The sequence below is a fragment of the Micropterus dolomieu genome, linkage group LG18, assembly GCF_021292245.1.
Source record: "Micropterus dolomieu isolate WLL.071019.BEF.003 ecotype Adirondacks linkage group LG18, ASM2129224v1, whole genome shotgun sequence".
In the NCBI taxonomy this organism is placed as follows: Eukaryota; Metazoa; Chordata; class Actinopteri; order Centrarchiformes; family Centrarchidae; genus Micropterus; species Micropterus dolomieu.
The window spans coordinates 35160823-35175762 of NC_060167.1; the positions used below are offsets into that span (position 1 = coordinate 35160823).

Below are 14940 nucleotides of genomic sequence, written 5' to 3' on the forward strand. Positions count from 1 at the left end.
ACTCATCTCCACTACAAATAGGAAAAAGAGGCTACAATTTGCAAGAGCTCACCAAAATTGGACAGTTGAAGACTGGAAAAATGTCGCCTGGTCTGATGAGTCTCGATTTCTGTTGAGACATTCAGATGGTAGAGTCAGAATTTGGCGTAAACAGAATGAGAACGTGGATCCATCATGCCTTGTTACCACTGTGCAGGCTGGTGGTGGTGGTGTAATGGTGCGGGGGATGTTTTCTTGGCACACTTTAGGCCCCTTAGTGCCAATTGGGCATGGTTTAAATGCCACGGCCTACCTGAGCATTGTTTCTGACCATGTCCATCCCTTTATGGCCACCATGTACCCATCCTCTGATGGCTACTTCCAGCAGGATAATGCACCATGTCACAAAGCTCCAATCATTTCAAATTGGTTTCTTGAACATGACAATGACTTCACTGTACTAAAATGGCCCCCACAGTCACCAGATCTCAACCCAATAGAGCATCTTTGGGATGTGGTGGAACGGGAGCTTCGTGCCCTGGATGTGCATCCCACAAATCTCCATCATCTGCAAGATGCTATCCTATCAATATGGGCCAACATTTCTAAAGAATGCTTTCAGCACCTTGTTGAATCAATGCCACGTAGAATGAAGGCAGTTCTGAAGGCGAAAGGGAGTCAAACACAGTATTAGTATGGTGTTCCTAATAATCCTTTAGGTGAGTGTATATTTCCACATTAAGCAACTTTTCCTAAGTTTGACAAAGATCAAGATTAGAGAAATGATTGAATGTCAAAGACAACAGCACTCTAGCCCACTTTCTTAAATTGCAGTGTGTGATAACTGTTCGGTTTGTCTTTATTTACAGAAATCTCCATGGTTTCCCCCCTGCATCTTAATTAGATGCATTTTCACTTCAATTACAAGCCCTCCATAATGGAAATACTAGAAATAATCACCATTTACAGCTCAATGGCAGGTTTTTGTAGGCCCACCATTCCTTACTCAAGGGTTTTGGTAAATTGTGGCCTCATTGATTTTCAAAACAACCTTAAAGGAGAGCTCTAAGGCTGGCAGGACAAAAATAAGAGGGAGAGGAAACACAAGGACATAGGTAAAAAATTATATCTTCTTTTAGGTATATGGGTGTGTGTCTGTGTGTGTGTGTGTGTGTGTGTGTGTGTGTGCGTGTGCGTGTAATAAATTCACCAGACATAACTTCAACTGCAGCAGCAGCTTCTGCTCTGTTGTTGTTTTTTTATCACCCTTTTTATGTTAGGATGTAATATTTGTACCTAATGGCGGATGTTTTCATTTGAACTTTGTTAAAAAAGCAGAAGGTACAACATACCGCTGTCTGTCCGACTCTTTCTATCTCTCTATGGTCTTGTTGTTGGAAAATGTTGATCATCATCATCATGTCACTACTAACCATCACAATGGTTTCTTTTCAACACGCTGCCTGGCTTGAAATGGCTCGTGTTGGACCAGTACTGTGAATGGGCTTTTTCGCTTGCTCTTTATGAATGGCTGTTTGAATGTGTCACTTTTTGGGCCATCCACGCTTCCATAATCGCTTGTTTTTGCTTTGGATTATGTGTTTTGCACTCTTGAAGCCTGCTTTAATAAATCACATCATCCCTACTTTTCCAGTCACAGAGGTGGTTGACATGGTATAGTTCAGCACTACTTTTTCTGTTATTGCTTCCTACCTATTCAACAGTCTGTGATCTTTGATCAAGGATGAAAAGAAGGGAGGATGTATTTTTCATGTGGCCTATTTGGGCAGTGGCTTTAATTCTTAATGATGTCTGAATATGAACAGAAAGAGAAGGGGAGGGAGGAGAGGAGGAATGATGGTGATCTAATGGTCTCCACCCATCCCCCATTCTCCAAGGTGAAATCTGAAAGCTTTGACTCTAAGTGGCAGGGAGCCCCTGACACTCCCCCACCTCCCATCATCCTCCCTTCACCCACTTCCTGCCCCCCAGCAAAAGTAAAGGAAATGGTAGTAATTTTTAGGATGTGGCCATAAATACTACAATTTCTACATGGTCACACAGCTATATATTTATAAGAATAAAATTACTCACAAGACTTATTATGCAGTAAAAGTGAGCCGGTCTTTTCACATGATATACACATAAAAATGGCATGAACACTTTGTAGGACTGCCATATACATGCTTTAATGATGGAGGCACATTAATCTTCATAATTTTATGCCCATAATGCATGATTAGCATTTTAAAAGAAACAGTATGTATCAATTGAAACAGGCTAAATATTATAGAAAGGCCTTTATTTCCATGCAAATTGAACATCCATTTTTTCTTATCAAGCTGCCATTAACTAAATTCAACATCTGCTGCACATAAATAAAATCCTTCCAGCTGCTCAAAGAGCACGATCCCTCCTGTTCCTGGCGTGCTTTTTTCTTTTATAAACATCCGTAGACAGTGTTGAGTTTTACTGAAAGTGGCTTAACACAAATCAAAACAGTGTAGAGGCAAAGTAGAGGCAAGTAAACTTAATTACTGAATGAATTAGTATTTGGAATTAGTGCTGTGGGAATGTACATTATGCTGAATGTATCATGTGGCTACTGGAGTACAGGTAATTCCAGCCCTCTGTTATTATTTGAATGCCAGCTTTTATTTAAGAATTTACCCTGTTCTTCTTTGAGAACTCCATTTGCTCACCAGAAAATGGTGAGACATTAGATTTCTTGAAACATGAAGGAGTGCAGTGGAACATAAGGAGGTGGACTGTCAAATTAGTTAAAGTTTAGCTTTTTAGCTAAATACTTCTTTCTTGTTAAACCACCACTATCGTCTTTTTACAAATTATGTAAACTGGATGTTGAAATGGCATTTAAAATGTCATTGTTTTATCATTTCCACCACCCATCAATTTATATATCAATAGCTTGATCTACAGTAAAACATATGGGATTGATTAAGTGGCGGTCTGTGGTCTGAACAAATATATAATTTTCTGGAGTCTCAGTAAGGTTCTTAAAAGACATTGAATATGTTTTGCATTAAGCTGAAAACATAACAGATCGTCATATTAAACTTGTAACAGTAAACATCAGCCGTGGCTGAGTATGTAAGAAAGACCGGCATGTTGTCTCTTGTTTCTGCATTACGTTTGTTCGGCTGGTTTAAGGACTGGTATTAAAAGCATGGCTTTGGAATGAGTTCTGTTAATGACATCAACCTTGTGCACTAGCTGATAGCATGGTGCATGATGTCACCACCTTCTGCTGCCTCTCACTGCAACCTCAGAGTCATGCTCATAGCTCGGCCATGTCATGACAGACATGTCTTTCCACTAGAAAGGCGCAGGTCGTTGTCACTGTTGTTGTTTTGACCTCATGGAGATGAGTGTGGGCCTGTGAATAATTGAGACAAACAATGCTTTGTTACCCAAGACCCTGATGTTACCAAAGAACTAAAAAAGTTCTGCAATGGTCAATTTCAGTCCTACCCGATGGAAACATAATGCACAGTGGCCAATTCATGGGGTACTTTAGTTGTTTGAGACTTTGATGTCTACGGTATCGTGGTGTTACCTGAAGAAACACCTACTTCTTGTGCCCCTTTCCTCCTTCCTCACTCCCCATTTGTAGATGAGTTTTCTGTATGCCAATGTAGTCTCAGAGCCATAAAAGAGGAAAATGAGCCAGAATGTCAGCTGAAGTGAGCTTCAAAGAGTTGCACCTCATATATTAGGTATAATTGCTAGAAATATTAAATTGCATTGTGCATATGCTTCTATACTGTAAAGAGGTGAATGAATATTTATGATGGGGATGGGCACTGCATTGTTATCAGTCTCAATTCACTTCAGTAACCCTGCTATCACTCAGAGAAAGCATTCTCCCTGCAAAGTATCATGATGCCGTGACCTTTGCTAGTAAGCACAGCCGCTACTGTGGAACGAAGGCCACACCCCCTGGAGTGTGATTGGCCACTTTCTTGTGTCTCCAAGGTGACAAGACGGTGAAAGTTGTACCGGTGAAACAACAGCCCCCAATTACAGTGGCGGATCTGATCGCAGGCACCAAGTACCATCTGAGGGTTTACTCCCATGAGCTCAACAGCGTCAGCAGCAAATCTGTCACCTTTAAGACCAAAGCAGGTGAGACCCCACCTGGCCAGGTGGAACCAGAGGTTCCAGCCAGGTGGGATACTCTGGGTGCAAGTCTGTCAGTAGCAGAACCTACAGCTGAGTGAGTTATTATGGTTTGTTCTTTAACAATATGGGCATTCTTTCTAAGGTAAACTCAAGTAAGTCGGGATATGACACTTCACACCACTATATTTGGATGTCATCAAACTTCAACTTGCTTTATGTGCAGTATCTAATTTACGGTGGGAAGATGGAACTTTGTGAATATTCATACTCCCTGTGACTTTCAACATAACTTGTTCTTTACTGACAAGTAAATACTCTTAGGTAGTTCACATGACAAGAAAATGTACATCAAGGGTATTCTTTGATTACTTTGCATTGACATAATGAATATAATAATAACCAAAAGCTATATACTGTAGTGCAGCTAAAGATCTTTATAATCTTGAGACACACAGTATACTCTGGTGTTTGTGACAGACTGCTTATTGCACCGCCAACTTGGCCAGTGTGAACTATAATTGTAACTTGACCTGCTAAACTCAGTTTTATAAAAAGCATAACATTACAGTGCCTGCTAGCACTTACAGTAAATAATGGTAAATGTGAGTTTACTGTACTGACACTTTGTCTGGTTCTATTTCAGTTTGCCTTTGTTACCTTGGTAATAGGTGGCAAGCAAACACTAGCTCCCCACAACCTATTGTTAGATATGATGTGTTAACAAGCAGCAGCAAGTGCTGCTAATTATCTGACCAGACATGGCTAGTTTGCTAGCTGTGGAAGTTCAACAATGGCAAAACATTGACTGAGCACAAAACAGAGCTCTATTTATGGTGTAAGAGACTTTAATTGAATAAGTATAATGACTCTAACAGCAATGTTCATGTTTTCTGTTGAAGCATGTAAGCCAAAATATTCCCCAGAACCTAAAATTTTATAGTAATTAATTTAGGGTGTGCACATTTAAGACTCTGGACTCAGATGCAGTGTTTCTCATACATTGATTTATTTGTGGTGTCCGCCACAATATCAACGCTGAGAGCCACATATTGATTTTCAATTTTAACAACAAAATTGTATTTGTTTGCAGAGCTGCACCTAGCCCATAAATTAGAGACCCACCTTAAAAAAGTTACTAGCAAGCGTGTAAGGTGTCTAGCTAATAATGATTGCTATGTTAACATTACAGCTGGGTTGTCAAGGTTAGCGCCCTGTATATAGCTGGTAGTCAGGTAGTCAATGTCGACTGCATTACCACCTCCCCCCACCCTGCGCGCGTCACAGTTATGCTATCATTCTGTGGGAAACACTGAGATGGATCCGAACTACACAATTAACCCCTATTGTATTAACAATGTTAAAAGTCAAATCAAGTAGGTATCAATATGTAGTATTGTCCGATAGCTATGGACATGAGATAAAACCGTGTTTTGGTTAACCGGCTTTTAGGACAATGAGATTAAAATTTGATTCCTAACACGCAGGAATAACATTGTTCTAAAAAGCATAATACCACCTCTTTAATTAAATACTGGAAACGTTGATGTCATGATTTATTCAAATTAAGTGGTAAAATTTATAAAGTTAAAATTTCTGGCACTTGTCAAAGAATTAGTATTCTTTCAGGGTCTACTGAAATATATCCTGGTGTATTGAAAGTAACATTTATGTTCACACCAACCTCTGTATCCCACGCTTTTCTGATTAAGATTTACACACTGTGTAAACGAATAGAAGACAAACATCTTATTGTTAGGGATGTAACATCATCCTGGATATGAGCTTGGGAGCAAACGATGAGATATTGGTTCTAAGTTGCTGATTTCTGCTGAGCGTTGTGGGCTGAGAACAGATTGTCTAATGTATAAGCTCTGACTCATCTTGGTCCAAATCAACACTCAACACTCACACTCCACTCTTCTCTCTCTTCTCCTGTCCCACTCTGTCTGTTCTGTATATGTAACCAGCCTACATAGACCAGGTAGACATAGCCACTCAAGGCTGGTTCATTGGCTTGATGTGTGCCATCGCCCTCATCATACTGATCCTCCTCATCGTCTGCTTCATCAAGAGGAGTCGCGGGGGAAAATACCCAGGTAAGGCCTAAAACTGCAGCTTTGATAACCATTAGAGGACCGAGCCCCACAGAGCAGTCTGTCAAAGGTTAACCAGCCTTTGCTTGGATTGGAACATTAATAGCAACAGTGAACGCAGCTACTGTATGTTCCCAATGTACATTTAAAAGCTTTCTTTTAACAATAAACTCAATGTTTTATAAGATAGAACTGGATAATCCTGGATAATTCAACAAAATTTGGTGATTTTGCACTTAGAATAAAACTTGATTGATTGGTTGATTAATGGCTTATGTTAGGGCCACAGGATATAAATACTGCATTTCAAATTTACTTTTTTGGCAGTTTGGTATGTCAAATGCCTCAAAATGCTTGCATTGTCAGAACACTTTGTCACTGTAATCAGGAACAAAACTTAAAAAATTGTTCAAAATCAAAAGTGAATTGATTGAAATTTACAGAATTTAGTTAAAAAGTATCAACTAAACTCTAACTCTAACGGTCTCTATTACCAAAACTGCAACAGAAGTTGAAGTTCTCTGATTAGATGTCTGTTTCCGAGCTCAGTAGTTTGTGATTACTAAACTGAGATGCCAGACATTTGAACCTTCAGCATTGTGGTAGCAAGGCAGCAAAAAGGCAGGGATTCAGACACAGCCTGGGATTCTTAGCTGTCTTCTCTCCTGAACTCATGTACACAGGTGTATCTAAGTGGTTATGGTACTAATTTAGAAATATGATCAGTTACATTTAGTGTGATATCTAGGTTTTAGATGTACAGTTTGTTTCATACTTTGCTCTATTACAAGCCACTGTAAGCTGCTCCAGAAAGCTGTTGCAGTTCTTTGGTCGCTGATAGAAGTTGTTAAAATTCATGAACTTCTAGGTCAATTAGTTAGGATTATTTTAATGTCGGTAGTGTTCTTATTTTAACTGTGGAAGCTATCTAATTACACAGTCAATTTATTTATTACTCCCAAACAATTAGGCCTATGCATTTAAAAAAATCTTATCTTGTTCAGACAAAAATGAAAACACTTTTCATGCGTCATTGATGCTAATCTATAGTATGTGATAATTTAATGGTTTGGTACAAAAGAAATTAGTGTTATGTTAATGTTTTGCAGTTTCTGTAATGTCTAGGTGGTGGTTGCGTGACTGGTTTCGAAAAATATCTAGGTAGGTGCTGAACTGTGATGCTGTGAATGTTAAGAACTAACACCCAGTGATGAACTCAAAATCCTGTCAGAAAAGGATGAAAACAGAACAGTGACAGACAGAAAAAGAATAATGAGAGGAGTTCTCACACATAAACCGGCAGTAAAACTTGTTTTCAGGACTGACTGAAGCGCTGACACCTTACAAACCCAACCCAATGTTACAGCTGCAACTAAAACAGGCTTGTAAGTCTTGTAAGTAAAAAGTGCACTGTGTTCCAAATGCATACTATATTATATGAATCACTGGGGGAGCATCTCAGAAAACATAAAAGAAAGTCTAAAATTAAAGACATTTTTCATGTTTTTAATTTTTAAGTGTTCATATATTTAATTTATGTCTTTCTGCATCCTTGTTGGTGCAAATGATACATCTGTACATCCTAAGTACATTCATTTCTTTCACAAACTGCTAAAGTAGTGCACTGTCCACATTTGTTTAGTTCAGTGGTTTTCAAACTTTTTCACGTCGAGGACCTCTAAGCTGACACAAATAAGAACATGGGCCCCCATTTGATTTTGTCTCAGAGTCCCCAATCTGATAGGATATTTGCTGTTAGATGTTTTATTACAGAAAGTCTATGAAACCCATGAACAAAATAATCGCTCATTCTGTCATGTTGCTTATGGATGGAATTATAGTGAAAATGAATTATTCCCTTTTTATTCGGGACCCCCTGAAACCTCCTCAGGAACCGTTGACAACTACTTGTTTAGTTTTTTAAATGTATTTACATCAACATACAAAATAGATTCATCTCAAAAAGAGTTGACTAGATGTAGCTTTTTTAAAGCAGATTGTGCAAAGGCGCAGCCTCATTTAGAGATGCTACAATCTCCCCTTGAAGCAGACCTTGAGGCTCTGCTCATTTGCTCAGAGAGGAGCTGAATAAAAATCGGTGGAGGAGCAGCATTATGGATTATCTTATGCACTAACAGACATCTGACTACAAAATTCAGTTGTCAAGGCTTACCGTTTAACAAGTATATCACTATGATGATACTGTTGTGATTTCCTTGTTTATGAATTAACTAATAGGTTTTAAGACAGTCGTCGTTTGCCTGAGACTATAATGACATGCAGTAATGAAGAGAAGAAAATATCATTGCATTCAAATATGTCTTAGAGGTTTTGACTGTTAATGAATTCCAAATATTTCTGTAATTAGCCATGTTATATTTCAATTTCTTTGCTTTATAGTATCAGTTTATACACATAGTATTAAGGGATAAGTATGGACTTGGGACACAGTGTTAGTTAACATTTTAATAAATTAAGGCTGAAGACAAATAAATGGTACTAAATTTACAGATGAGGACTAACAGAAGGATTTCGTGTTAAAACTAACTCCAAGGACACCTCAACGTGTGAATGGTTTTGTGTATCAAATCTAACCATGACATCAGTAGAGTTCTCAGCAAGATGCTGAAAATTTTCCTTTTGTGCTCCTCTCCTCAGTCCGTGACAAAAAAGATCTTCCCTTGGACCCAGTAGATCAGAAAGACCAGGAGGGATCCTTTGATTACCAGTAAGTATAATCAAACAGGCCCTTGAAATGATTTGAAGTAAATTTGAAGTTTTTAGTGGTTGAAGGAATTAATGGTAAATTGAATATTATAACACGTCTCATGTCAATACTGTATAAAGACTATGGTATTAGCTACTGTAGCAGAGGCTGTGAGATACAGCTGCAGTCTGTGTGTGGCAAATAAAAATACATTTCAATCAGTTATGTATATATTATAGTAATGTAAGGGGTTTAATAAAAAATGACGCGCTAAAGGTTACATAATGTGGCTTACTTTAACATACAAGCAAATATTCACTATGGGACTAAACAGGAAACAATTCAGTAAAACATTATATCCTTCAACAACCAAATCACAACAACCTGCTATTTATTGACAGTCTAGGAAAGCTTAGAGCCCCCGTTGACTAACTGGGATGGTACCATTTCCTTCAGGTTATTGTAGCAGATAGAAGATCTTTTGCACGCTGGCACGGGTTGCTCAAATGTTTTTCAACGCTCAATGTTTAGAAAGCCCTCTATTATTGGTACCAGATGCAGCATTGTCACCAGCAAGTCATGCAAGCACAGAGGAGGGTTTTCATCTTTGAAACACTTCTTATAAAGGTGTTTTAAGACACAGTGGTGCCAGCCTCGATGGATTAGTCCAACAGGTGTGCTTACAATTGTAGAGAGATTTACAACACTAACATAGATATATTTGAATACATATTTCTCTTAAAGATATTGTTTTCTACCTCAAATGACTTAATGTCATAAAGCTGCCCAGGAACCATTGTTACTTAGTTAGCATTAATGACCTGCAGTCAGCTTACTATTTTATAACAGTGGGGTTGTGTGAAAACAGAAACAAAAATATTATTATAACACCTGTATTGTGGAATTGGCAACCAAGCAACGAAGGCACAATGCCATTCTGCTATCCGAACACCATCTTTGTAAATCTCGACACCAGTTCTTAAACCTTGCATCATGTAAAGTAGGCACATACTTTGCACTGGACTTTTATCAGAATAACTGGAAATGTAATGTGAGGATGTATCGTATATAATGTAAAATGTGTCTGTTCAGTATGTCTTGTTAAATGATGTGTCTTTTGCTCCTTCCAGGTCCCACTGATTGTGGCTGCATTCTTCTTTATGAAGAATGAGTCTGTCTTTTTCTCTTTCTGTCCACTTTGACTAAAACATGTGGAATTTAACCTGCTTTTTAAATCCTAAATCTACATGTTCTAACTCAGCTGCGTGAGAGTGGCGCTAAAACTTTTACCTTTAACTGTAGAAACTGTAGACGGAGAAAAAGCCTCTGAATGTTTTTACTGACTTTGGATCCAACTGATAAAAAGACAACAGTATTCATATCTACATATCAAAACACAGAACAGCAAGGATCCTGTCTTTTCTAGAATTCAGACTATCTACGTTACACATATGTAAAGCAGTATGGAATTTACATACACAGATACTGTATCATCATTATGTAGCTCTGCTTTGGTGTCAAATGCTTTTAAAAGTGTGAAATTGCAGTCTGACACAGCAGTACATCTGATGTCATTAAAATTCATAAGATTGCTCTATATGAATGTGCAATAGAGGTGAGACCAGCATTTATTATCACCTGAGTGGTGCTGTGCTGTCGTGTGTGATTAATCCAGATCCAGTGTGTGAGGTCCTGATTTTATTTTTTTTTAATCAATAATGAGTCTAACATTAATATCCAACCCCTTTCTCACAGTCAAGGTCATTGCTTTACTCTTATTCTGTCCCAGACTCCATCCCTGGTGTCCACTCAGCTCTGTGTGTGTGTGTGTGTGTGTTTGTGTTGACGTGTATGCAAGGATTTACATGCATGTATCATGTGGAGCTTGTCGTTCCCTCTTCTTTCTTTCCCTACACTTCCTTCCTCTTTTTCCTCACTTCTCGTGCCTCTCTCTCCCCCACGCTGAAATGGGTCATCTGTCCCTGACAGGAACGAAAATGAGAACAGGTACTTTGGTTTTGGCACGGCATCCCTCTTGACCTGTGCATGTCAGGGGGAACAGATGTCTCCCCTGAGCTTGGGAGAACAAGGTTGTATAAGGTGTAACCAGCAGGTGCAAAGGGTGTAGAGTTTTCATTCTGACCTGCGTTCGATTGGAACACTTTTTGAACAAAGTGATTGACAGAGGAGACATCGCAGAAAGTAGCTGACACCATGGTGTTAAATATGATTAGCAGAGAGATGGACAGAATGCAGTGCCAGACTTCTGTTCCTTTATGGGTGTCAAACTGTCAATCCATTCAACCAATGTGCAGACCTGTTCATTTCACCAGGGCTCCCTGGCTCCGGAGCGTTCTGGTACTATAATGGTAACATGACATCCAAGTGACACACACAGATATACAGTAAAGGATGGGGCCATGCATTTGTTTGTATATATGTTTTTTGCAACTAATCCTCCAAAAGACATTTTATTCAAATACGTATGTGGCTACAAAACAAAATCCAGAGAAAAATCGCAAGCTAGGTAGTAACATATTGAAACTATTTATTGTTATAACAACAATTTATCCATTCAAGTACTTTTGTGTCTTAAGCTATAGCAAGGGTTTCCAGATACGGTTGGTTAGCAAAAGTTTTGATAAACCACATATTGATCATTTTAAATTTCTGTTTATGTACAGGAATGTCAGCATTCAGCTTTATTTGTTAGATTTATCTGTTTCTTCCTGCCTCCAGTATTTATGCTGAGCAAGTCTAAGCACTTCATGAGGTCCATATCAATCTTCTCATCTCACTAGTTTAAAGAAGGCAAATAAGTGTATTGTAACTATGCTAGTTAACAGTCCTGGGGAAATCTTCAAACAGGCTTTTAATATTTTAGACTCAAAACTGATACATACAGATTAATCCCAAAATATCCCCCATCACCCTGGAGATAAATGTTCTGTTTATGCATACTTGGTACACAGAAAACTGTGCACTCTTTTTTTTATATCTACTTACTTATATTTTGCAGAGATGCTGTGTCATTTTACACGCGAATGTCAGAGAAAAAAATGTCGTCTTACATACGTAAGTGTAACTTATGTAAGAAATTATGTAACTTAACTTACTTATGTAACTTAACTGATGTATCTGCAACGGAAATGCAACGCCATCCAGTGCTTTATATGTACAACAACAACAGGGTCTTGAAGATTCAGAATTTTACAGGAAGCCAGTGGACCTATGCAAGAACAGGGGTAATGTGGGACCACCGGCTAGTTCAGTAAACTGGCTGCTTAAACCAACTATAAAGATTTAGATCAGCTTGACTGAGGGCTGTGTAGAGAGAAAAGTTGATTATTAGTTATGATTTCAAAAATGTTAAAAGAACCAAAACTGAAAGCTGCAATACCCCCATATAATATAACTGGGCTGGCAGAACTCCACTAGAGGTGAGAAACTCCCCAGGCATAAGCCATGTCTCAATAAGGAATAAGAAATTAAGGTTATGGAATGTATTTAGATCATTAAGAATGAAACATTTATTTGACATAGACTACAACTTTAAAAGAGCAAAGACAACTGGAATAAGGGAGTTGGAACAACTGGAACAACTACAGCAGACTGTAACCTAATTACCTGACCTCACAGTTGAAAACACAGAATGCACAGGGTAGTGGGTATTAAATCAAGGCATAATCTGAACAGGAATACTGTATAAACTCTAGGAGGTACAGTCAGGGTTGGATCACTACAGGTCAGGGGGCCTTAAAGTAGTGCAACGTCAATTCAGTGTTGGTCGATGAAAGGTGTGAGCCTACCTGTGAAGGGTGGAAACAATCTAGTCTAAAACAGAGCCCTATATAAAAAGGCAGCAAAACTGTCAGAAAAGGAGTTATGTAGCCAGATGTGGAGCTGGCGTAATCAACTGACAAAGAAGCATCTGTCACCCACATCAGTCTCTCGACGGATCAGCTGTTCCACAAGGAGACGTAGTGATCCCAGAAAGCAGTTCATGTGAACTATATGGGAGCTCTTTTTTTGTCCCAGCTAAGGCACTAAGATGTTTTTCACCCTTCTAGAGGTTAATTGCATTGTTTTTCCTCTGCGGGCTGACAAAGCATCCGCCACCAGGTGCATGGGGCGAGAGATGAGGGAAATCAATTGGGGTTGTAGTGAGGGCAGAGGGGCAGGACGATCTATGTTTGGCACAATTTGACACCCTTAAGTAACTGATTTAGGCAACAAACAACTGGAGAGCATTTGGAGGACAAAAGACTGAACAAACGCTTCAAAGATCCACCCAAAAAAAAGCTATGACCGTTGATCCATGAATCTCAAAGGTAGAAAAATTCTTCATAGTAAAAACATCAGGAATTTCCTTGATGCAAAGCCTCTCCCGTTTACTCCATCTTGTTTTGCATTCTGTCGAGTTTTAGAGAGAAGAATTAAACAACTCGTAATAAAAACAGCTATACTTTTAATCCCACATGAAAAATGCATGGGATTTTATAATGTAGTTAATAAAATCCAATCTATTACAACATGGGTTTTTATTTTCTATCTTCATAGTTGGTCATCAGCATTGTACAAACTGAGTTAATTGCTCAGATCTGGGAACACGGCAACATCACTTAAGTCAGATGGGTCACAGCCATCATACAGGCTGTAAACAAACCTATGGGTCAGCCAAATTTATTTAGAAGAGAAAACAAAAGGTGAAGAGTAAACATGTTACTCAAAATATCCACTGTAAATATCCATCACAGTTTACAGACCCAGTTCCTGCTTCAACAGCGACCTGCTGTACTTAAAGTAGCCGTGCACACAGTTTTCCTGTGCAATGAAGGGATTAAAAGTGACATTTCAGATGAGCTCACATTCAGTTGGACCTCCATATAGAATAATCTGGATAAACGGTTCGGCTCATCTACTACCAGACATGAACGTTGATATTGTATGATGTAAATCATGAGGCGTGGAATTGTCTAATGTGTAGTAATTAGCTGTTACAATCTGTCTGATTGTCTGACTGCCTGTGTTTCTTGCCCTGTAAAAACTAAGTGGTGAAGTCCCTGTGTTCCCATATCTCAGCAATTGGTAACTCTAGAGTCATTATTACTAATAAAAGTGATGGATAAAACTACAAAACAAGACCCAAGTTGTAAGAAGCCCTGACACATGCTATGCTGCCCTTTTCTCATATCAATAAGGAAAAATAACAAATATTTGACTTTATTTGTTTTGTGTCATTAGGATTATGATGATTTAAATGTATTCACTCTCAGCAAAGATATGTAAATGTTCCTCATCTTTTTACACCGTCATAGTTAGACCTCCTTTTCAGGATCTGTCTATTTAGCATGTCTGGTTATCCATCTGTCTCATGACTGTCTTTCTGTTCTACCTATCCCACTTTTTGCTGTTTTCCTCATTGTTCCAAAGGTCTGTTGAAAGGTATGAAAGGAGAAGAATCTCCTGTTCCACAACCTCTTAATCCTGCTCTAAGAAAATCATCATTTTCTGTTTCTTTGCAGTGCATTTTAATTGATTAGTCTGTTAGAACCATTCCAATTTATTCACATCCTAATGAATTTTATCCATCAAACAAGCATTTCAGAGCAGTGTTAATCCAATGTTGGATAATAATAAACATAGAAGGTACAATGTAGATTTATTTACCATTTTACAATACACAGTTGTATAATGAGATTAAATTGTAGTGTCTTTTATGCTATTCACAAAAGCAAACATTATATACAAAAAATTATATACACTAGTATAGTTATAGAAATAAGTCATAGAAATAAACTATATTACACGGTGCAGTGCTGTGGATGAGATGGGGAGTCTCGCAGCCTGAGGAAAGAAGCTGCTCTGCAGTCTGGTGGTGCGGCAGCAGAAACTTCTATATCTCTTCCCAGAAGGCACTAGGGTGAACAGGCTGTGGCTGGGTGGGTACTGTCCTTTAGTATCCTTTGGGCTCTGCAGGCACCTCACCGATATCACTGATGTTCAGGAGATGGGTAC

The 14940-nt window shown here is 38.6% G+C and overlaps 1 protein-coding gene across 1 annotated transcript in view; it reads left to right on the forward strand.

The window, feature by feature from the left end:
* nfasca (neurofascin homolog (chicken) a) overlaps nucleotides 1-14940 on the forward strand; it is a 63124-nt gene that overhangs the window by 34174 nt on the left and 14010 nt on the right. The window contains exons 25-29 of the mRNA XM_046075716.1: nucleotides 3976-4125; nucleotides 6090-6218; nucleotides 7341-7376; nucleotides 8874-8943; nucleotides 10888-10929. Of these exons, the coding sequence (XP_045931672.1) occupies nucleotides 3976-4125; nucleotides 6090-6218; nucleotides 7341-7376; nucleotides 8874-8943; nucleotides 10888-10929 (427 nt within the window). The remainder of the gene's footprint in view (nucleotides 1-3975; nucleotides 4126-6089; nucleotides 6219-7340; nucleotides 7377-8873; nucleotides 8944-10887; nucleotides 10930-14940) is intronic.